Genomic DNA, 25,324 nt, shown 5'->3' on the forward strand with positions numbered 1-25,324 from the left:
CTAGCTAGCTAGCTATTATTGAGCTCTGAAAAGAGCTGTTATTATTGACAATTCCTGCCTAACCAAAGCACTGTATCGCACTGACAGTTTGACACAAATATGGCGGCGGCCGTACTTATAAATGGGAGGTCACATGTTTTTGGCAGCCAATGGGTTTTTTCTATTTTTTTCACTGCCTCCGTTGTCGTAGTTCCTGTCCCACCTCCCCTGCGCAGTTATTGGTGCAAAAACGCATGAGGGAAGGTGGGAGTGGACACAAATTTTTACTGCATATGCGGCCTTGTATTCGATTGTGAACGAATACATCAAACGTCATGATATTTGATCGAATACCTATTCGATCGAACGGTGTTCGCTCATCTCTAGTCGTGATATATTCATACTATATGTGCATTGCCAGATTTAGAAGTTTTACTATTCTAGTGCTGTATAATAACATAGGCTGGCTTTTTACTACCGCCACATTGTTACACATTAATACATAATATCCTTTGTTCCCTTTATCTTTACGAGCAGTGATCTGCTATTGAACACAAAAAGAAAAAAATTGCCTCCTGTAAAAACGTCCAAAGTGTGTGACCGCATATCGATAAAACACAGGCCGGCCATAGAGCTGAGCCGACCATTTGTCACCTTCATCCCCGGCTCTTCTCACATCTAGTGTATAAAGCCAATACACATTGTTTACAGATTAGTACGAGCGCGCCAAAGGTATTAGGGCAGGAATCAGTGGCGGTGCATCTGTCGCTACATTGTACCTGACACAAATAATGAGGGATTATTGCTGAGAGCTGCGGTGACATCTCCTTACATCAGGGTTACAGCCTAGAGCCTGGAGAGGGACATAAAGCATCAGGGTGTAAATGCCATGTTATCTCAGTAAGTGTGCAGCTGTAAGCCTGGACGACTTCTATCACTTCTCAACAACCTGTTACACGGTTAGGCGTAATTCACATTCATGTTTATTTTGTTTTTTTTTTCAGAATGAATTTGCTTTTGCAGCTTTTAATACGCTTTTCAAGATCACTGCTTGTTGTTAGTGAATGGCAGCATTCTTAAAAGGGTTTTCCATCCATATACTCTTCCAAATCAGGAAAATGGGGCCTACAACTTTCCCTAAGTAGCCCATGATGGAGCAGTGATGCGCTGTCCCTTAGATGAAAATGGAGAGGGGGTAACACATGCACCCGACTGCTCCATTTTTTTATGCATAGGCCCTCGAAGCTTCCAGCACTATCGACTGCAAATAGATGCAGCAGTTTGCGGAACAATTTCAGTGAATGCACAGAAAAGACACAGCCAAGGAAGAAGTTACATGATTACCCATGTGACTTCTACCATTCTGAGTGCTTTGAATTTGGCTGTGAACCAGAGGCGTAACTTGAAGATCCCGGGCCCCAATGCAAATTCTGTAATGGGGCTGTCGCTTTCCATATGGTATCTGCAATAATGGTGTCTTGTTGTTGTACTGAAAACTTTGCCCACTCCCAGGTTCCAGGGCCCGATAGCGGTTACTATATCTGCACTTGGTATAGCTATGCCTCTGCTACACTTTGGAGTACTTAAAGGGGTATGGCATAATCTCCTGTTAGGCGTGGGTCCCACCTCCAGACCAAGACCCTTACCAATTAGAAGAATGAGAATCCCATGATCCCCTTTGCTGATTTCTACTGATCACTTTACCCATAGAAATCATTAAGATGGGATTAACCCTTTCAATGTAACGACAGGACAGCTGGGACAAGAGTAAATCTTTTCAGAGGTCAGAGGGAGTTCTTGTCACTGTCTCCAGCCTGAAGTAGCTGAGAACAGGGGACAATAAAGATAAAATACATTTTACGTTTAATGTAGTTCAGCGCAAGAAGAAAATGATCCAAATTTCATCCTCAATATTTATTCAGCTGTAACAATATATGTCACTTGTAAGGCTCCATGTTGACCTGTAGGGGCACTCTCCCTTGATTGTATGACTGTATCACACCTAGCCAATGGGAGTTTCTTCTTATAGCTCATCTATATTGTCAGTCTTGTCATAAGCCGTAATATAACCCATGTGCCACTTACTTACAACCTGTCTGCGATTTTGATGTTTCTTTACAGCCAAATCGCAACTGTAAAATAGTCATGTGACAGCAAGGTACCGGCAAATCATTCTTTGGATTCCTGACTTATCCAAGACTCTATTTGTCATGACCAAAGTTGCTATGTAACCTTAGAAATAATACTATATAATAATATTATTGTAATTCTGGAGTGACAGGCACAATTCTACTGGTTGTCATTGGAAACAGTCAACAAGCTTGTTGTCAGACACACCCCTATAGTAGGAGTATACAACCACATTCTCTTCTATTATACTACTGTATATGGGGGATATATACAGGTTATATGGGGGATATATACAGGTTATTATTAGAGATGAGCGAACACTATTCGAAACAGCCGTTTCGAATAACACGCTCCCATAGAAGTGAATGGAAGCGACCAGCACGCAGACTTTGCAGGCGGCCGTCTGCTTAACCCCTTGTGTGCCGGCTACGTCCATTCATTTCTATGGGAGCGTGCTATTCGAAACGGCTGTTTCGAATAGTGTTCGCTCATCTCTAGTTATAATAAAACAGGCAATAAAGCATCTACATCATCAATGGACAATAGTGCAGAAAATATTTTAGCCATTTGATATCTTTTATTACTGTGTTGTCCCTGCAGTCTGCCGGACAGAGGAGAACATGAAGTCCATAGATGTAGCTATCCTATGACGGCATCATACAGGCTTGTGAGGTCCCGTTTCTTACAGCCTGATAAGCGGCCATCTTGTGAGCGGTTTCTCTTGACACCACCCCATACTGGAGTAGCTGAGCCTGGCGCTCCCTGCTCTCTTCCAGTTCCTTCCAATGCTTCTCTTCATACGAGTTCTGTAAAAAAGACGAATTCACTGAAACTGATAGACAAAAATAGCAGCAATACACAGGGCAGTGACATAAACCTACGTGTCGTCTTATGATTTTTCAGGTTAAGCTGACATATGTTTGTGCATGAAAAATAACACGATTCCTGGCCATCATATGACCTGTGTTCTCCAATTTTAGTAATTTTCCCTTCTGCAAGCTCTAGCTGTAGTTTGCAGTTCTCCGATTCAGTTGGTGGGAGACTAGTGGCCATAGATGGCACACAGTGGGGAGAATGTAAGGCTGGTGTCAGTTATGTTAGTGTTATATGAATTGTCAAGGATATATATACACACATATATATAATTTATTTTTTTAATTAGGCTGAGGGAGGTTAAAAAAATAGAAAAAAAAAACCATATTCACTAGAGATAAGCGAACACTGTTCGATCGAATACATATTTGATCGAATATCAGGCTGTTCGAGGTATTCGATTCCAATCGAATACCACGCCACCTACGCAGTAAAAATTCGTATCCCCTCCCACCTTCCCTGGCGCGTTTTTTGCACCAATAACTGTGCAGGGGAGGTGGGACAGGAACTACGACAACGGAGGCATTGAAAAAAAATTGAAAAAACCCATTGGCTGCTGAAAACATGTGACCTCCCATTTATAAGAACGGCTGCCACCATATTCGTCAGATTTGCGGTGAGAGATAGGGAGAGAAACATATCTGCTGAGGGCTAGATAGGCATTAGTTTCCCGTAGGCAGGAAAAAACCAAAGAAAAACAACAGTTCTTCTCAGAGCTATACACTGCAGGGAGAGGAGTGGAACTTTCCACGGAAAGCTCCACAGTTTTAATGTATGTGCGGCGGACAAATATAGTGCGGTTTGCACACTCTGCAACTCGAAACTGAGTAGGGGCTCTGAAAAGAGCAACGCTACAACCACTGGCATGCACTGTCTTTTGGAAGGCAAGCACTGGGCTCAGTGGCAGAGAGCAAACGCAGGATAATCCCGTCCGGCGTTGCCGCCACTGCCTCTCCCACTGTTGCCAGGGCTGGCGCTGCAGTGCCTGACTAGCCTTTATAAAGGCTATTCGTGCATATATGGGGCTCTATCAGCATAATCTTGCTAGATAGAGCCCCTTTAATAATAAAAATTTCTAAATATATATATATATATATATATATATATATATATATATATATATATATATATATAGTGGAATACTATTGCAGCTTGGTATAAAAAAGAATATTATTATTGAAAATAATAGAGCCTGCTTTACGGCTAACAGTCTGGCATACTATGCTTCTCAGGTTTGAATCCTGGCTCATACCTAATGAAACAAAATAATAAAGTTAAACTTTAATTATTCAGAGAACTGAGGTGAGGTCACAGAGCAGTGAATACTAATGCAGGAGTCGGGACTTGTAAACTGGGAATCCAGGGTGAGCTAACACAGTGGTACAGTATAGCTGTGGCGCTATTGCTTCTGGCTATATACCTAGTATATGGCCTCTGGCAGCCAAAACAGATGATCTGTGTTGGACTGGGTGTCGGACCCTGACCAATCTGATTCTGGATAGCATTACTTACCGCCATATCTTTCAGGAGTGCCCACACCAAGCTCAAAGCCCCTATCAGTCATAAGACTATCCTATACTACCCATTTACCTTAGAGGATTTGATAGTATTACGTTGGGGGTTCAGCTTTAAGGTTTCAGCCTGTCTTTTGCGTTCGGCCGCTTTCTCTTCGAGTTTCCTCTGCAGTTCGGTGATACGATCATTGTTCGCTAGAGCGGCTTTTCCAAGCTGAGATTTAGACTTTTTCTCTTCCAGCCTGTCAAAAAGATAAATGAAATATAAGAGATCCAGCATATACTTCTAGAAAAAGAAGATGGAAATGTGTATTTTTCTCCTCCTAATAAAGCCGGGTTGTTTTAATCAGGTGAGGGCTCACAAATAGCGGCACATTTTTGGCCGTCACACGGGTGATTCATGGTTACACTTAACGCCAAGTTTACCCTGACTCTGCAGCTTCGAGTTAAGGCGGCAGCTGAAGTGGAAAATTACATCGCCTGCCTGTGAAAATGAACATTCACAGAGAACAAGGTTTCCAGCCCATCCCTTTATCTGTCCGCAAAATATTTAGTGCTCATTTAGAACTTTTTTTTTTCTTAAAATCCTGGAAATCTCGGAGATCACGTCATAAATCAGGACCACTTGTCTGTATGTAGGAAAATTAGACAGATAAAGGATGGATGGATGGATGGATATATGGATAGATAGATAGATAGATAGATAGATAGATAGATAGATAGATAGATAAGTGAGGGATAGATAGATGATAGATAGATAGATAGATAGATAGATAGATAGATATGAGATAGATAGATATGAGATAGATAGATAGATATGAGATAGATAGATAGATAGATAGATAGATAGATAGATAGATAGATAGATAGAGTATATACTCGAGTATAAGCCGACCCGAATATAAGTCGAGGTCCCTAATTTTACCGCAAAAAACTGGGAAAACTTATTGACTCGAGTATAAGCCGAGGGGGGGGGAAATGCAGCAGCTACTTGAAAACTTCATAAATTAAAATGGTTGGAGTTTTTGGGTGCAGTAGACGCTGGGGAGGGGGAGGGGGTGTTTTGGTTGTCTGTCTGCCCCTTCTCTGAGCTTGAGGACTGGGATTTTTCCCCCCATTTGGAATTCAGCCTGTCTGAATATAGGGTATCTGCAGTGCTCCTATTAACCCCTTCCTGACGGAATAGGAGCACTGCAGATACCCTATATTTAGCCTGGCTGTAGTCAGGCTGAATTCCAAGTGGGTGGGTGGAACTCAGTCTCGGGGAGGGGCAGTTAGACAACTTTTTTTTCCAGCTACGGCATTTACCATACAGGAAAAATATATTTATAGATTTGTAGAGCGGGCGTTTTCGGACACGGGATACCTAACGTGTATGTGTTTCACAGTATTAGTTATTAATTATATGTGTTCTAGGGAAAGGGGGGGGATTTGAATTTTTAATACTTTTTTTTACTAATACTTTATTTTTATTTATTTTTTATTTATTTATTTTTATTTTTTTTGCATTTATTAGACCCCCTAAGGGTCTTGAACCCCAGGGGGGTCTGATCACTAATGCAATGCTAATGCATTGCACTACATTGCAAAAGTTGTCATTTCTTTTGCAGGCTGCATAGAGCAGCCTGCAAAAGAGAAGCACTGCAGCCAGGGAGCCTTTACAGGAGCTCTGAGAGGAATCCCCGGCAGAAGCGCTTCTGCCGGCGGCTGGCCACAGTTCCTATCTTAAGGATCGCCCTTAAGAGAGCAGTCGCGCCCGCTCCCTCCTCCCTTCAGCAGCATAGCGGCACCTGCTCGGACCGGGACATCATTGGAGAGCATCTCCGTTGTAACACTTACAGTGGAGATGTCACAGCTCATGCCTGCAATCTCTGATTGCAGGGAGCTCCGGCATTATCGCTGTAAAAGTTACAGTGGAGGTGCCGGTTGGTAGGGCGACTGCTCTGAAGCTGAGCGGCGCCATTATAGTTACAGACCCGGCATCCGGACCCAACATACAGACACCAGAGCGGGTGCCGGGCCGCAGCATCGCCACGCTCCTGCTATGAGTGTTGTAATGCTGTTCATTTCAAACTGCAGAAGTACTTACAGTACTGCTAGCAGGCATGGAACGCAGATACACGCCGGGTTCGGGCCTGAGGTTAAATGGCAACGTCACCTGGCGTGTGATGGAGTGGGGGGGAAGGGGGTCTGTATTCCGGGCCTGCTAGCAGACGTACCGTAAGTACTTTTGCAGTTTGAAATGAGCAGCATCGCCACCGTCCCGGTGTCTGTATGCCAGGTCCAGATGCCGGGTTTGTGACTATGATATTGCTGAATTACCGTAATGACTCGAGTATAAGCCGAGGCGGACTTTTTCAGCACAAAAACAGTGCTGAAAAACTCGGCTTATACTCAAGTATATATGGGTAAATGAGATAGATAGGTAGATAGGTAGATAGATAGATAGATAGATAGATAGATAGATAGATAGATAGATAGATAGTTCTCCTTATGGAGAGTCTTACATGCAATCGTCACTGGGAAAATGTATACGGTTTCCCCACAGCGCTTTTCACAGAAAGTCCTCAGAGGTTTCCATTATATCTATAGGGAAAATGCTGGCATTTCCGTAGGTATAATTGACATCCTGCGATTTCAAAAACACAGTGTGTCCACTGCTTGTATCTTTTTGCAAGGTGTGGATGGGATTCGCTAGACTGTAAAACGCCACATTTTTTCCATTTATGCGATGTGGGGCCCCGGCCTGAAGATTGTATACAGCCGATCGTATTCAGTATGAAAAAAGACAGCCAGAAGAAAAAAAATGAATGAATAGCATAAAGATTTCAGGTGGAATTTTTAAGTGGAATCCGCCTGAAATTCAGCTCCAAATTCAGCCGTGTGAACCCATCTCAGCACCTGTTCGTCCGTGAATAACAATGGACATGTGAATAGCTCCATTGACTATAAAGGGTCCTTGTGTTGTCAGATCTTTCACGGTTAGCACATAGAGTAGTATGAAAGGGGCCAAAAGGCTCCACGGTAGAGATGAGCGAGTAGTATTCAATCGAATACCTCCCCACCATATGTATCCGTGTAAGCGGCCGAACACCAAGGGGTTAGGCGCATCGAATATTCAATGCGTTTAACCCCTTTGTGTTCAGCTGCTTACATGGATATCTATGGCGGGGAGGTATTCGATCGAATACTACTCTCTCATCTCTACTCCCCGGCCCTATATGCGTCGCCATGCCGGTGTCGCCAGCGATTTACCTCTGCACTAAGCTGGGATACAGCTGCGATATGTAAATAAGTCTCTGGTACAGCTTGAACTGTATTTATTAGTGCAGCTGTACCGCGTCTGCATGTAAATGAGCTGTCTAGAAAATGAGCTAATTATGCCGCCGCTGGTACATAAATCAGGTAATGGGGGATTTTTATGGGATATTTTAAAATTAGCTGCTTTTCTAAAACCTTTTAACATAAGTAATGCACTCGGCAATCTAACACCTGAAGGTTCGGGTCACCGGCAGCTCGCGGAGTGCACGGGGTAATTACATATCTTTCATTATTGCTCCATGTTAAATAAAACATGAAGTAAATAATCAACAAACACGGAATAATATGGAGCATACATATGGATCTGGCGGAGTAGGTAGATAAGAGATCCCAGGTGCCAAAAATGGATTGAATATCCTCATATCCGTATCTGATTGGTGAGTGTTGGGCGCCCAGACCCCCACAGATCAGCTGCTTGAACAAGCAGGTGAACACCGGTCCTAAATCAAAGGCCAGTTCATTTGTTATGTGGCCTGTATGCAGCTCAGTCCCATCCAAATGGGCGGCAATACCAAGTTCAGTTGGTAGACAATGTATGGCACTGTGCTTGGTATTTAGGGAAGAGGTTGCAAGCTCAGGACCCTAAGTGATATCGGTGACCTATCTAAGGATGGGGTCTCAATATTCAACACCTGAAGAACCTCTTTAAAGTGAATCTCTATAATTTATCATCATCGGCTCTGACAATCTGCTCTTTTACAAAAAAAAAATTAACGTTGTTGAAGCTCCATTTTTAATGATAAATAGCTCCAGATTATCCAGCATGTTGATGTATATCTGAATCCTCCACTAGGGGAGCTTAGAAACTTATGGCAGACAGGGAAGATTTATGAAGCCTGGAGTATTGAATGCCAGTCTTCATATCTCTTTCATTCGTGAATGAGGCTCATTTATAACAAGGCACAAGCCTCATTACAAATGAGAGGCAGGGGCGTAAGTACCAGGGTAGCAGCAGTGGCAGCTGCCACAGGGCCCGGGACACTAGGGGGCCCGGTGACAGACGCTACTGCTGCAGATTTTTTTTTTAATAGGCCGTTACCTGCTGTAGTAACTCCAGCATGTAACGGGCCCTATTTACCGTAGCACTGGGTGCTGCCTGAAGATGGAGAGGAGCTGCCTCCTCCACAGTCCATCTTTTAACAGCAGTGAAGCCAGAAATTGCTGGCTTCACTATTGTACCCAAGCAGGGGCCACCTGCTGTCTGGGCCCCTGCCGCCCAGCACTTGCATAATGACAGTGGGCAGGAGAAACTTCTAACTCCTGCCCACTGTCCCCAACCCCGTTACCTTGTGCCGGCATCTATCCTAGTAGGTTAAGGACCTGTGTTATGATGTCATCAAAGGTCCTTTAACCTACTAAGATAGAATCAAAGTATTGTGTTGGCGGAGCTATCCGGATTGTAAAGGTCAGTGTACAATGGGGGGAATGGGTTAAAGGCTGTGTGTGAGCAAGAGGGGTACATGGGTGTGCAGGCTATGTGTGAGAAAGTCTGCACCCCCATTCCCCCCTTTCTCACACACAGCCTGCACCCCCCACTTACCCCTATGTGAGCAAGAGGAGGGAATGGGTGGTGCAGGCTGTGTGTGAGCAAGAGGGGTACATGGGTGTGCAGGCTGTGTGTGAGCAAAAAGGGTGACGTGGGGGGCAGGCTGTGTGTGAGAAAGAAGGGGGAATGGGTGGTGCAGGCTGTGGGTGAGCAAGAAGGGGGAATGGGTGGTGCAGGCTGTGGGTGAGCAAGAGTATGGTGGAATGAGGGGTTCCCTACTCCACACCCCACTGTTTTTCATACATACCCTGCACCCCACATCACCCTCTTGTTCACATACAGCCTGCACGCCCACATACCCCTCTTGGAGGGGTCCCATGTCAAAAGTTCGCCACGGGGCCCCACCATTCCTAGTTATGCCACTGATATAAGGCATCCTCTGGCATGGCCATGTCTGCATTGAAATCTACCCCAGCTCATGGCATCATATACAACACTACAACGGCATAAATGATTGCAAATCTGATGGGTCTGGTGGCCACGACTATGTCGCCCTTCCGGGAAGTGGCAATGGTGGCATAAATAAAAAGAATTTTTTTTTTCTGCAAAAATCTGACTTGTTCAAAACATTGCAAAAATAGTCCCCAGAAAAGTGGTGTACAGGGCAGGATGAATCTGCCCTGATGAATATAAACAGGAAAGATGAGCGAACACTGTTCGGATCAGCCGATCCGAATAGCACGCACCCATAGAAATGAATGGAAGCACCTGTGACTCCGGCCAGCTGCCGGTAAAGTCAGCGTCACAGGTGCTTCCATTCATTTCTATGGGTGCGTGCTGTTCGGATCGGCTGATCCGAACAGTGTTCGCTCATCTCTAATAAACAGTAGACAGTAAGCTCCCTCTAGTGATGGGTGCAAGTAGTGAGAATTTTATCACTGACATCCATGTCTATGAAGCATCTTTTCAGATAAAGCTATAATAACTCTAATAATATATGTATATAATGATGAATACTACCAGCAACCATCCAGTCCACAAGTTGAGAACAACGGCATTAAAGGGCTACAGGGAATCCCAATTCTCTCTGCAAATTCAGATTTCCTATTTTTTTTCAGTTTTCTTTTCCTTTTTCCAACAGGTGTAATACACAGAATGACATCTAAGGAAGATCTGAGCCTAGCCACATGTCTATAAAAGCGATCATGTCGTATTGTTATAATTCGGCTGGGGGTAGACCATTCCCTTTCTACCAGTAATTGGTTTCCAGCCACCGCTAAGCAGACAATTAACTTTGTGGCGATCCTCTCGTGGCCGGGGAGATTTGTAGGACAATGAGGCACATGCTGATGAATGGCACGCTCCGCTGATCTCCCGACTCATTGTGGAAATGATATTGCAGAAAAATCCAGGAACAGATTAACAGTCCATTCCTCATAGGACAAAAATGACATGAGAAAAAATGACTTCTGTGAATGCATGTGACCAAAATTGAAGAAACCCAGCTTATAGGTGGACAGAAAGAGGATCTGCAGCAGCAGCAGCAGCAAGTCGATGTGAGCTTCTTCACTGCTCGACCTCAAACCATTGACTTCTATGAATATTACAAGGAGATTATCTAATCCATAATATGGGAGGATTAACACGTGAAAATCTCTATTGGCAATAAGCTGCATTATATAGAAGCCATGTTGCTTGCATAAGTTCCAACACCAATGATTTATCTTTGAGCTCAGGGATGAGAAGGTGAATTCAGGGGAGAGTGAAAGAAATTGAACTCCCAAAAAACATGTATTACCTGTCCACAGAGGTCAATAGAGGGGTCAGACCCCTCCCATGATGAGGGTGACAGTCGCACATGCACACTACCCCTCCATTCAGTCTCAGTGATCAGTCCCCCATATGTTGAATGGAGTAGTATTATGCATGCGTGACCACTAATCCACTCAAATTAGGAACTGGGGTCCCCAATTCTTGTGGTCCATGGGGGTCCCAGTGGGCATTCCCTATGCAACATACATTTATCACGTATGTATGATTGTAAGGTCTCAAAAAGTAGCAAAAATCTCAGGACAATGGATCTTAGACCTCAGCGCAGCAGTCAATAGGCATCACACTGACATAATACAGAAAATGTGATATTTTCAGAACCATGAGCGCTCATATACTTACAGATACATGTGACTACACACAGTAAGAGGGGAGGACACCTCACCGACCTGAGGAGAGCAGCTTTGCTTTGGGCGGCTCTGTGGAGAGAGATCTGCTCCAGAGTATCCAGAAGCTGCTGCTGTTTTGACTGCTTTTCCTCAAGGATCTGGTCCCTCTTTTCCTCCTCTGCGTTTCTCTGCGCTTCCTTTAGCAAAGCCAGACGTTCCCGGAGCTCCACTACGGACATCTCACAGTTTAATCCATGTCCAGCAGTCTGAGGTGTAAAGTAAGCCAAATATTAATCTGGTAGTATCCATCTTTACAACACTGCTAACCAAAAACAGCCAAACACTTAAAGTGACTGTCCAGCTGGGAGCTCAAAAATTATATTTAAGTCACTACCTATAGATGATGCTTATCTGATGAGTATTTACTGTGCCAACATCACCCTAAAATATAATACACTATATAGTGCCAAAGTAATAGTGTCACAGTGTAAAGTAAATGCCACCATAGAGTGCTCATATAGTACAAATATACACTGAGGAGCAAAAGGGTAACAATGGTTAGAACTTGTGACTTTCAGGCTCCAGCTCTCACCATTCATTCATGAGACTACCATCATTTTATAGACAATCCTCTTGGCTATCTAATACATAAATGTGACTTGTAACTATTTAGCATATTATTAGTTATGCAGATTCTTGTCATGTAACTGTATTGTTACTGTTTTGCTCCTGGTGGTAGAAATATCTTTTTCTTTTCACAAGTTGTAAACATTGTTACTCTTTTGCCCGTCAGTGTATAACAGAGCCATACAATGTCTAACTAAAACTGCTAATAAATGATTAATATTAGGACTCTAGTGGGGGTGATACTTGGGTGCCACGCTCTCCTTATGCCTTCCTTAGCAGTGGAGACTGTTACACCCCTTTGCACCTGCACAGGTCACAGATGTTTGGTCTGGGCACTATGCCCATGGGTTCCTGCAGATAATAAAATCCTGCTGGTACTGAAAGCTGGCTCTATATACACCACTGACCACAGTGATCTATCATTACACTATACTTACTTGTGTCAGATCCACAAACTTCTGTCTGATGACTGGCACTGACTCCATGGCTCGTATCTCACGGATCAGCTCAAATTTCTTCCTTAGCTCCTCTTGTGCCTCTTCTAGGGCTTGGCGTAAGAGCTCCCGACTCTCCTCTGCTACTTCTTGTACTAGAGAAAGATAAAGCCAAACAGTGGTATAAGATAGTGCTGTCCTCGAAGGAGTCACTGGTCTTATGACTTATGTTGTGGAGGTAAAAGAAGCCATCATGGATGTACTGTATACCTCTGCATGTATACACTGATAGAAGAAGAACAGGACACTTTAGGATATTGGACTGAATATGGTTCACATTTTAGTGCGTAAACCCAAAAAAGTGCAACTCCTGTGAGGGACAGTTATGTTTTCTTGGGCACAGACTTAGTTTATTTCCATATCCATCCATCTAAATACCACAGCAGGGTATACTTCATAATGGACACTCAAGCACCACCAACCTCCACCACCAGCTACCCCAAGTCACAAGTAACTATAAAACAAGGGAAAAGTGCCGCTATATACCCTGGTGAACTCCCAGCAGATGTTTTTTTTCTTGTCTTCTGTGATAAGATATCATGCTGAAACAGTTTAACCAATTACAGAAGTTGGGGTTAACTCTGCTACATCTGTATATCTATCAATGAACGTCATCCTACTAACTCGATTCTACCCCATATATGCCTGTACATTGTCGTCTCTTTTGCTAACACAACTGAATTTGTTTGTGTTCACATTTTGTCTATTCAATACATTTGCTATATACGACATATGTACTGAAAAGTATAGTCATAGACAGTGAAGATACGATATGCCACCTCATACCACCCTAATGTATGCCAAATGGAAGCACGGCCTATATAACAAAGCCTATGGATGCGTTCCATGGAGCATTTGCTAAATATAGGACTAAACCCCTGTCAGAAGAGTTTAGGCATGTGCCGTCCTCGGGGATCCAGTGTACGTCTGACCTCATTCCTGGATCATTATTGTGGCGTGCTGGTGAGATACCTATTTGTTGCTTGTATTTCTGGAGCCTCAGTCGCGCTTGCTTCGTGTTTTTGTGCCCCTCAGACACTTGCTCCACGAGGTCCCTCATCTCCTTCTCCTCTTGCAGACGTTTCTCGGCATACTGCCGCATCAGCTTCTCTGTCTATAGAACAAAGGGAAAGAAGATACATTTATTAGGGAAAGTCTTATTTTCCACCGGCTTTAGACTAAGGCCCCATGTTGTGGCTTTTTTGGTTGCAGATTTTGCTGCGTTCTTTTGAGCCAAAGCCAGGATTGGATTGAGCAGAAGGTAGAAGTATAAGAACTTCTTATATATTTCCTATTCCTTTTGTAGCCGTTGTAAGCCAATGGCTGGTCAGGTAATGGAGGGGGTGTACATCTCACCCAGACTACTCAGGTGGGTGAGATGAGAAAACGCCAGGATTGTTTGTTCTCGGAAGATAACTTTCGTTTGCTGAGCATTTTGGTAAATTGTCAGTACTGGGCTGGATTTTTAGGAATGACAGGTAGGATTGGTAATGGGACCTGTCATTCCACCCCCCTCCAGTCCACACTTTGGGGATGTTCCGGCAGTGACTCAGCTGCAGAGAGTCTGCTCATCAAGGAGGCTTAAGAAGTTGCTCCAATAGCAACACTTTGGCAGAGCTTGGCTGGAGAGCAAACAGAGAGGTCATATTTTTGGAGCTGTGTCCTGAATGATTCTACTGGCTTTTGGATTTCTGTTCTTCTAGGTGAGGTAACCTATTCTATGTTTAGTTACAGCCTAGCCGGGCAGGGATTTATTTTTTTATTGTTTCCTTTTGTTGCTGCACTACCTTTTTGAGTGAAAATAAACTCTACCTTTGTTTTTGGACTAAAGAATCTGGACTTTTGTGTCTATGCCGCCCCACCTAGCGACCCCAGACCCTGACACCGTTCTTGGCACTGTATAGCGGTGGTTCCAGGGAAATGCAGCATTGCTCGTATTACTTTAATAGGAGCAGCCTGCACACGCTCCCCATCCACTTCTGTAACTGTGGGGGAGTTCAAGTGTTGGACCCCTATAGATCACATACTAATGATCTATCATATAGGCATACTATGTAGGAGCCATAAAAACAGGTCATATACTGTGTGGGGAAAAAAAAAGGGGTCATATACTATGAAGTGGGCTAAAAAAAAGGTGTCATATACTGTGTGATAGGCCAGAAAAAGGGGGTGATATATCGTGTGGGGGGCCAGAAAAAAGGGGGTCCTATACTGTGTGGGGGCTATGTTATAGGTCAAAAAAAGGAGGTCATGTATCATGTGGTGGACCAAAAAAGAGGGGGGTTATATTAAGGGGGGCGAAATAAGGTGATTTTTTGATATGCCAATGGGAGGGGTGTCCTATTTAGGTGGACCCTGTCAAACAACCAAAGATAGCCAGTAGAAAAATGGGTACCTATGGGTGACATGCTCTTGCATAGTTGCCATCATGGCCTGTATTAAACATGTACATTGGCGGCTAATCCAAGTGTATAATGAAATGGAGATCATTAATGCAATATACAAGCGGTCTACATTATAAGAAAATAGTAGACAAGGAACTAAGAGTCCTGCAGCAGGATCCTCTCCCTTTGTGCCTGTGCAACACTCATGCTGTGAGAGGGGAAGGGGAGGAGCTGAATAGACTATGTATATACTGTATATGCCTAGGCAGATATTTTACTATTATAACAGGATCATGTTCTTTGACAATGGCGGATCCCCTCACTTAGGGGCTTATCTTTGTAGATACAGCAGATTTGTCGCCATGTATACATAAAGGCTTCTGTTAGCACTTTTATTAGTAATAGGACTAGGAAGCCATGGTACGTGTCATTTCATTAACGCTATCCCAGGATGAAAGGCTTTACAATATTGTGTAGAATTACATAACCAGAGCGCCGATCATTAATATCCCCGGAAACTGCTGATACAGTAATTCTCAAGCAGCGGCTGAGAGTGAGCGCTCTGTGCACCCGGCCTTCTTTATAGGACTTTTAGCAAAATGATAATTGAAAGACATAATAATAAAGTACTTGAAAAGCCAGAGCATTGTAATAATGGGAAGAACAAAGAGGGTGAAAAACAGGGCACATGCGAGGGAGGGTGTGATGGTGTGACCTCCAGCGGGGGCATCTAGTCTCATCATTGTGTGTCCCACAGCCATTATTATAATGGAGTAATAGAATATAGACAATAAAATAGTATACAATGGAAATCATCTACACTGGAAATGCCAGTGGGCATCTACGTCTTATACCGAAGCTAGAAGTCGGACCACTGTATATACTACGGCTAAAATAGATGGTCCCGCTCTGAAAATTCCCACCTCAGTATCTCCCTATACCCTAATAGGGGGCATAGAACAAAAACAAATTGTGAAATTGATCGACTACTGTTGGACTGTATAACAGATTAAATTGCCATTGTAGTGCTTGACACAAGGGGTGTAAGAGACACGCACGATGACCATCTTCCTACTTCAAAAGTGGATGGAGCCATGCAAGGCCTCGTGCACACAAATGCCTGCACAGTCAGTGCGCTAGCCGCGTTTCCACACCTAGCACACTAACCCATTCATTTCTATGGCCCCAAACACATGACCATGTATTGCATGGGGCTGTATGCCGTGAGCTGAACTCAGATCCCGTATTGCGGAGAGTGCTCACTGACCTCAATGAATGGGGCTGCGGAGGCATGGGCAGCTCACAGATATCATCCATGTGCCATCTATGCCGCTCAGTCTCGTCCTGTGGACGTGCATGTTGCTTTAGGGTCTGAAAATCAGAGCCAGAGCCTGGACTGACAGCAGAAGTGGGGGTGCAGGTATCAAAGTGGGCATCCAACTAGAAGTTGGCCCCACATTGTGCCTATTTCTCCATAAGGGATTGCTCAGTGGTAATGTTAGATCCCAGAACTGGGAGAATATGCTCAATGGTGACAGGTATATTATGGGTCAATGTAAATGGGGGTGAGGCTAAAGTGGGCTACATGATTATTTTTATGACCTCCAGGTAAATGTCCAATCCCCAAGTGCCCTGGGGTTTTCAGAGTCTTAAAGTGAGTCCACACATAGTTGGGGTAAGCTTAGTAAGATGGGTGCCCTGACCGGCACCAGATGTGTCTGAATTATTAAGCACTAGGGTTGAGCGATCGGGATCGGAAAAGATCGGATTCCGATCGGCAATCGAGTAAATTTCACGATCGCAATCAGAATTCCGATCCCGATCTCTTCCAGCGGGATCGAGGCTGGAGGTTAGTTTCCACAATGCTTGGCTACTGGCCAATCATTGTGGGAAAGGCTAAAATTGGGGTTTAGCGATCGTGAAAGATCGAATCCCGATCGAGCAAATTTCATGATCGGGATCTGCTGGAAAATGATCGAAAATCGGATTTTAAAACGATCCTGAAATCTCAAGATCGGCTCAACCCCATTAAGCACCCCCAGCCCCTTAATAAATCAAGTGAACTCCTGTGCACAAGCATGGAATCTATGTCGGGCAGGAACTTGGGTAGATTTCTTATAGAACTCACACTAGTTTTCGGGCATGAGTTATTGTGAATTTGTCTGCTCAAGGTATCCTCGCCATACACTTGTCTTTGCTCCCACCCCCTCTTGTCGGTCGAAGTGGCTGGCTTTGGCTCAAAAAAATGCAGCAAAATTTGCAGCAGAAAAGCAGCTTTTCTGCAACGTATGGCTTTAGTCTAAAGGAAATTTGTCACCACCAGACTAACTTGTACTTCAAATTACTTTATTAGGAAATCCAAAGTAATAGGTGGGACGTTTCTCTGACCACCAGACCTTTTTCAAACCATAGGATTTCAACCGAGGTACATGATTAAAGGTGGATCGGGTACATGCCAATAGTATGTAAGCACATGCTGCTGCTCCATTTACATACATGTACCTCTGCTGCAACCCAATGGTTTGAAAAAGGTCTATTGGTGACCAACATGTCCTTCCTATTATTCTGGATTTTCCAATAAACTGCAAGTCGTGTGCAGTTAAACTTTATATCACAGGTGAATAGGATAGAGGATTGCTGTTGGTGTAACTTTCCCACCGCTGCACATTCCAGGCTGAATTTAGGCATGACTGGTAGTGGACAGTCCTCCCATTGACTTCACAGTGAGCGCCGGAGATAGCTGAAATAAACCATTCTGCTCCCATTGAAGTGAATAGGAGTACAGTTCATCTGGTCACCATGCGTCACTCCTACATTCAGCCTGGCTGCGGTAAAAACACCCCTTGTTTTGTGAATTCCACAATACGCACTTTGCTACCCAATCTGCGTAAGTGCAACACAAACATGTATATATCACTGCCTACAATGAGTAATAGGCCATGTACTGTACATACGTATATCCCCCTCTTCTGCTCTTTTATTATTGCTCTAAACCTCTAATGGATTAAAAACCGAGCGCTGCGGTTTACGACCGCCATGCGCCTATTCACAATTTTTATTTATTTCTCATTGTCACTCTTAAGGCGAGGCTGTTTGTCTTAGAAATTAGAATAAGGATTAATGCTGTGTGCATACAATGGCGGCAGACTACGGATAATTGAATCCCTTCTGCCTTAAAGCCATACATTAGTTCAGATTAATTAGATGCCCGGGCGGCGCTGCCAATGTGCTTTATGTCTTTAAGCAGTGACATAGTAGCTTCAAAAATCTGCGCACATCTCTGTCTTACCTCCTCTTTCTTCATCAGAGCTTTTTTCTTATTCTCCTGGATGAGATTCTGCCGTGCCAGAACGGCTTCCTCCCGGCTCAGCTTGCCTTCTAGACGCCGGCACTCTATATCGGCTAGTTGTCTTTCCAAGTCCTTTGCCTGCATTTGCCTCTGCCATTCTAGAAATTCACTAGGGTCCCGGGCCCCATCCAGCAGCTTCTCTATTCTAGAAAACACAGTACAGATTAGCCGATTTTGTAGACTGTATACAGAGACAGGCATGGTTTTCAGAGGTGGCAAACTAGGCTACTGCCCAGGGCTTCCATATCCCCGGGGGACCCCTGAGGACAGAGACTGCAGTGGCAACCTGTATGAATTTACCATTGGTCTTCTTTACACTTTATAATAGACCACCATGAATTCTGAAATAATAAAGTATGGCAAGCAGGATGGGGGTTCAGTGGATTACTTTGCTTAATGTCTAGCACCCTACAAAACTGCTGAGAGCACTGGACAGGAGTTCTGCAGAGTTGTGTGGCTGTTTTTAATAACACTGGACCACTCACTTAGTACCACTGTAAAAAAATAACCTTTAGGCCCCATACACATGACTGATTTTGCAGTGGAATGGACTTGGATGACGCTCAGAGTGACATCCGAGTGTCATCTAAATACATTCTGTGATGCACTGACCTCTACAGGGGCTTCCAATCAGTTCTGCAGCGATGACATGGAGCAGTAACAGAAGCGCAATAAATAACTCCAAGAAACTCACTGTGTACCAGTCACTGCAAAGAGACTACACCATGGCCACCTACCTGGAGAGAATACGCCACCCCAAACACAGACAGACCCTGAGCCGGTACAGACTGAGCGCCCAAAACCTGGAGATGGAGACTGGGCGACACAGGCAGACGTACAAGCCACGGGAAAACGGACTGTGCCAGCACTGTGACCTAGAAGGGCCCTAGAAGACGAGGCCCACTTCCTGCTACGCTGCACCAGATACTCAGCTGTGAGGGCCGTCTACTACCAAAGACTCTCTGCCCACATCCCAGACTTCACATCTGCAGACAAGAGGAAACTCTACATCCTACTGGGAGAAGAAGAGGCCACTGTGGAGATCGCTGCCCAATACGTGTCCAGCTGTCACCAAACAAGAGGATGATGAGACCCCACGGACTGTTATACCCCAAACCACCCACCCCACCTCCCCATATAGTGATCACCAACTAAGAGGAAGATGAGACCCCACGGACTGTTATACCCCAAATCAACCCCCCCATACCCCCCCCCCCCATTTTACTAGCTTTGGCAATGCCAAATATCTATTCGGACGTGCCAATAAAGCCTGTTTGATTTGATTTGATCATCTGATGCTCCTTGGGGGGTATCGGCCTGCAGACTTGGTTGTGTATTAGGCTATAATCTTACATAAGCTGTTCTCATAAGTGCACTTCAGCACTTGGGTCCTCCTTGTAGGTACTTGCTGGAGTGGCAGATTACAAGGTCTGGACCACACATAGGTCAGAAACCTGGGGCTGATATAGCGGGACTCCGCCTGTCACCTTCTCAATCTTGACATGGACTCAAGTCTTGTATAAATACAATATATGAATTCAAAGGGAATCTGTCAAGGCGATTTGGGACACTAAACCACCCATAAGTTCTTATGCACCGGGGGTTTAGTGTCCCAAATCGACCTGTAATAAAGCCATAGGGTCAGCCTGATCTCTAGGGTCAGCACAGTACACCACTGACCGGTATTTAGCTCATTTACTACCTCACATCTTTTGCGTGCCTCTCCTCTCTGTGCAGTTTTCAAGGCAGCATGTGATTCAGTTATGTGAAATATATGCCGCTATCTGCAGAGGAAGTTGCCAGATGGGGAACACAAATCAAGTCAGGCAGATTTGCTGCCATTTTTGTGGCTGTAAAAAAAAATAATTAAAAATCTCAGCGGAAAATGAGTAATTGCTGGTTAGGTGATAGAACTAAACTAAAACGTGTGAGTATTATCATGCTATGCACTGAACGGCCACGTTATTAGAGACACCAATCTAGTAGAAGAGTGGAACTCCTTGGGTCAACGGAACCACAGAAACTGTTCATGATATACTAAGGTATCGGAGGAGGTGATAAGAAAACTTCCCCGCACCATAACTTTACCTCCACCAGACCTGGCAAGTAGGGTTCATCGATTCATGCTGCTTGTGCCAAATTTTGTCAGTGAGTTGTTTAGGTCCACTGGATCCCCTAACTAATGGATGTTTTTCCACGATCGCACCTTTCTTGATATACCCTCCACACTGCTGCACCAGAAAACCCCATAAGTGGCAGTGAATGAAATTCTGGCCCCAGAAACTGAAACTGAGACACTGAAAACTTGATTTTATGCCGCGCTCTGGGGTCACGGCTGTAATGTCCATACAGGGCAAAGCCAAACCTTAAAGTACAGCGATCTCTAATAAAGTAGACATTCAATGTATATCAATTGTAGCAGCAGGTGTGCACCATATAATTCTTCCTTCCAAGTAGTGGTGTAACTACCGGGGTAGCAGCTGTCACAGGGCCCGGGACATTAGGGACCCGGCGACCGCTGTGTTTTTTTTTTTTTTTCTTAATAGGCCATTACCAGCTGGAGTTACTCCATTTACTCCACTCTATTTATTTACCGATCCTGGCAGAGGCCAGGATCGGTAAATGATGTCACGGGCCCCACAAACACTATTATTATACTGATAGTATACTGATAGTATAATGATCGGAGGCCCGGGAGAGGTAAGTGAACATAAAAAACTGTGTTACTTACCTTTCCATGCTCCTGGAAGGCTTTGGACCTACTACTATGAGGTTCCTGACGTCATATGACCGGGGCCTGCGTCTCGGGTCATGTGATGTCCGAACGTCAAGGAAGATGGCCGACACCACCGAGGACTGCAGTGGAGCTGGGGATAGGTAAGTGACAGTGTTTTTTTATGTTTGTATTCCCCCTCTTGGGTCTTCGATTATTATACTCTGGGGTCTGAAAAGACCCCAGAGTATAATAATTGCTCATGGGTGTCCACAGTGGGACATAATATTGTGTGCAGGGGCCACTATGGGGCATAATAGTGTGTGCAGAGGCCACTATGGGGTATAATAGAGTGCGCAGGAATGTGTGTGTGTGTGTGTGTGTGTGGGGAAGGGGGTCGGTCGTTGGGGTCTTCGGCGTCAGTCGGGGTGGAGGGAGCCCCATGTCAAAAGTGTGCCACGGGGCCCCGCCATTCCTAGTTACGCCACTGCTTCCAAGTATCCCATGAAACAGTGCTGCACTACATAATACTCCTCTGCACACTCTACCTGTTCAGCTCTTCTTCCACCTGCCGCTGGTAAAGTGCACCTTCTCTTAGTATGGCTGCAGCATTCAGTCTTACCGGGACATTATCCACCTGGAAGGAAAAATAGGTAAGAAAAACTGCACATTCCCCAAATATACCCTGATCCAGTAAACCTGCAGGGCTTTTCCCAAGTCATGACATATTTCCAGGATGTGCCAGAACTTGAATAGGAAGACACCGCAGATCTGATTTAACTTTTCCTGCACAAGAGGACGCTCAGACACCCTCAATGCAAGGCACAGACACACAGCGCCATTCAAATGGAAGGCATTTAAAGGCTCTTTAAAACGGATTTCCGGTGCTCCAGCAAGCACCCCATCATTTTTAAATGGAATGTCCAGGAATTGGTGGGGCCAAAGAAAAAAGCATCCTCACCTGTCCCTGGTGCTCCATTGTCCGCTGCTGGAGTCCATTCATGTTCATGCCGGTTCTCATTACCAGAGGTCCTGCACCTAACATGGCCGCAGGACCAATCAGTGGCCTCATTGGTTGCTAGTAAGGAACCGGTGAGGTACGTAAGTGATGTCACCAGTCCCTCTCCAGTGAATGATTTTGGTCTCATGAGGTGTAGGACTTCCAGCATCCAGCTTGAACACGCACCAGTGGCAGACAATGGAGCCAGGGGACATGTGAATATTTTCCCTAGCTTTCCCAGGGGTTGCTCCAATTCCTGGAGAACCCCCTTTAATTCTTCACAGGCATAGCGCCATACTTTTCTTAGTGGCTGCTGTATTACCGTGCATTACAACTTCATCCCAGGATCAGGGGATAACAACACTCCTTAGGAAGTGTGCACCTCGCAGGCGTATGGAGACTTACAAGCCATTTTCGCTCCACTGGTGGATTATGGGAAGAATATGCAAATCTGTTTTCCAGGATGTAATTAGGAAAACAATGCCTCTGTTTGCTGCCCTCTAGGGACAGCCCCCTTAAACATCATGCATGACTTTTTTAATAAGCCTAATAACATATTGCGGGGATTATTGCCAAACTAGTATTTCTATTCCAAAAGGAACAGATTCCCAGCCGCGGACAGGACTGTTTTGATCTGTTGGATCTCTTCAGCACAGCGTAGGAATACTAGTTTGGCAGGGTGAGAGACTATAGACCAGGATTAGGGGATAATAACACTCCTTAGGGAGTGTGCACTTTCACAGGCGTATGGAGACTTACAAGCCACTTTCGCTCCACTGGGGGATTATGGGAAAAATATGCAAATCTGTTTTCCAGGAGGTAATTAGGAAACAATGCTTCTGTTTGCTGCCCTCCTTTTGGAATAAAAATACTAGTTTGGTAATAATCCCTGCATTATGTTATTAGGCTTATTTAAAAACTCATGCATGATGTTAAGGGGGCTGTCCCTAGAGGGCAGCAAACAAAGGCACTGGAAAACAGATTTGCGTATTCTGCCCAACTTCATCCCAGTCAATTGAATAGTCCTGTATCTACAGTAGTACACAAGAGGAGACAGGGTGCTCACTAACATGCCAGTCTCAGAAATCCAATTAATTGCTGTTATAGGACTCAATATTAGCTAAAAGGAGCTACACTTAGTGGTAACAACAAGCTGTACAGATCATAAAATCATAGGAGTTTTTTGGGACCACTATGTGGTGTTCACACATAGGAATTTGATGCTTATTTGGGGGCATCCCAAATCAATGGCAGATTTCATCCAGATTCTGCCTCCTATTGTTCTCAATGGGAGGCAGAGATTGCACCATGGATGCCAAAACTGATTTGGCCACCAGAGATTCCATCTGGTCCTATTCAGTGGCCGAAAGCTGTGTGCAGAGCATTGGAGCTGTTGGCTGGAAATGAAGAGGAATCCAAGGTGGACGTTGGCCCTGAATGCCTCCTTATTTTCAACCTTGTGAACAGCCCCTCGTACCAATGGCCTATCTTTAGAAAAAACCATCAATATTAGATCGGTAAAGTCCAATACCAGGAACCCTTCCGAACAGTGATAAAAAAAATCCTGGACAGCCCCTTTAAGAATAAACCTGAACAGGCCCGATGACAAACACTACAGCTCTGATAGCATTGCCCAATGGGTAACTACACCGGGTCTTTACTCAATAATAGTAGTCTACAAAGAACTAATCTCTTACCTTCTTCATTGGAACCTGCTGCGCTTTCGTTTTATTAAACGCCAATTTGTCATCTTCTTCTTTCATTATTTCTGACAAAACGCGCTGTAAAGACATGAACACAATATTGTGATCCCCATAGTCATCCTCTGACGGCAGAGGAGGCAATAGCTATAGCTTTCTGTCCTAAGGGGGACCTCTGTGCACACAGGACGACTCTGCTGCAGAATCTCCATCATCAAAATCTGTCAGCAATTTTTTTTTTTCTGTGAAAAATTTTTGTACTGTAAAGGTTAAAGCCACAAAGTAAATCTGCAGCATAAATAGACATACTAAAGGCTCGTCCACATCTGCACCACAGGTCTCTGTTTTGCAGGTTTCCGTTTCCTGCCCGAAACTGGGCAGGAGACGGAAACCTGCGGTCATGATAGTCGGACATGCAGGACTTTGTGTCTGGTTAAAAAAAAACGGTTTTGCCACGGAGAGCACAAAACACTCATCGGCACTCACGGCCAGACACGGTCTGCCAGGTTTCCGTCTTTTGTCTGCAGAAGACGGAAACCTGAAAACGGAAATGAAGCGCTTTTTTGAACTCAGCGTAAGGCTACATGCAACATCCGTTTTTTCAAGGCCGTTTTTGTATCTTCCATTTTCACAGAATCCCTCATAGACTTGAGGCTATTGATGAATCTGTGAAAACAGACAAAAACCAGATGCTGGCCTATTTTTTGACAGTCTATAAAAACAGACCATTAAAAACACAGATGAAATGTGAATAGACTGATTGAAAGCAACAATATGCCTTTGTGCAATATAAGTTGTCACATGGCCGCTCTGTTATGTGCATGAGGCCTTAAGGTTAAAGACCCGCCACACAGGTCAGATCGAACTGTCGGATTTAGCTGCAGCATGTGGATGAGATTTGGTAAAATGACAACTCTGTATTGTATTATTCCTCTGTTATTCTTCCTGGTAATGAACAAATTAATTGACAATTAGATGTCTGTCAATTAGTACAAGGACAGATGACATTGACAAGATGAATGGTAATATTCATGTTTGGAGGGGGTGTCCACAATTACAAGGCAGTTCGGCCAGTGGCTTGGTCAATTCATTTAAATTGTACGGGTCAGTGAAAATCACAGATGACACACGGACCGAGTCAGTACTGATCAAACCTGTACACTAGAAGTCTATGGAAATGGGAGGGGCAAGGAGGAAGAGAAGAGCTCCTGAAAGCAGAGAGACATCTGCACTGTAGAGAGACAGTTTTCCTTCACAACACAGCTTGGTTATCACTATGCAGATATCTCCTGACAGAAATGACCCATTAAATGCTGTAAACAACCTCATATCTGTTTGTCTCTTTCTCCTGCCCTCTGCCTGCCCTCTCCATAGACTTCACTGTAAACTGACACTGCTTGTGTATGGACTGTGCATCAAAATGACTCACATAAGAAGATAGGCGTAATAGTTAGAGGCACTGGTACTTTTCTTTAGTGAAGTGTATTGCATAGTTTATTCCCTTCATTTGCACCATTGATTTATGTAAAAAATAAAGGTCTACTTACACATTACGCCTTTCAATCTCAGGTCTGTCCCGGTAGTAGGAACATGTA

General features: G+C 44.4%; 1 protein-coding gene across 1 annotated transcript in view; it reads right to left on the reverse strand.

Moving 5' to 3' along the window:
* Positions 1 to 2,753: 2,753 nt before the first annotated feature.
* The window catches only part of CFAP99 (cilia and flagella associated protein 99), a 59,244-nt gene continuing 36,673 nt past the window's right edge, over positions 2,754 to 25,324 (reverse strand). Inside the window, exons 9-16 of the mRNA XM_075261125.1 lie at positions 23,727 to 23,810; positions 21,578 to 21,666; positions 18,257 to 18,461; positions 13,556 to 13,697; positions 12,527 to 12,678; positions 11,523 to 11,728; positions 4,573 to 4,738; positions 2,754 to 2,915 (exon numbers count right to left, since the gene is read on the reverse strand). Of these exons, the coding sequence (XP_075117226.1) occupies positions 2,754 to 2,915; positions 4,573 to 4,738; positions 11,523 to 11,728; positions 12,527 to 12,678; positions 13,556 to 13,697; positions 18,257 to 18,461; positions 21,578 to 21,666; positions 23,727 to 23,810 (1,206 nt within the window). The remainder of the gene's footprint in view (positions 2,916 to 4,572; positions 4,739 to 11,522; positions 11,729 to 12,526; positions 12,679 to 13,555; positions 13,698 to 18,256; positions 18,462 to 21,577; positions 21,667 to 23,726; positions 23,811 to 25,324) is intronic.

This window comes from Leptodactylus fuscus, chromosome 1, assembly GCF_031893055.1.
Source record: "Leptodactylus fuscus isolate aLepFus1 chromosome 1, aLepFus1.hap2, whole genome shotgun sequence".
NCBI lineage: Eukaryota > Metazoa > Chordata > Amphibia > Anura > Leptodactylidae > Leptodactylus > Leptodactylus fuscus.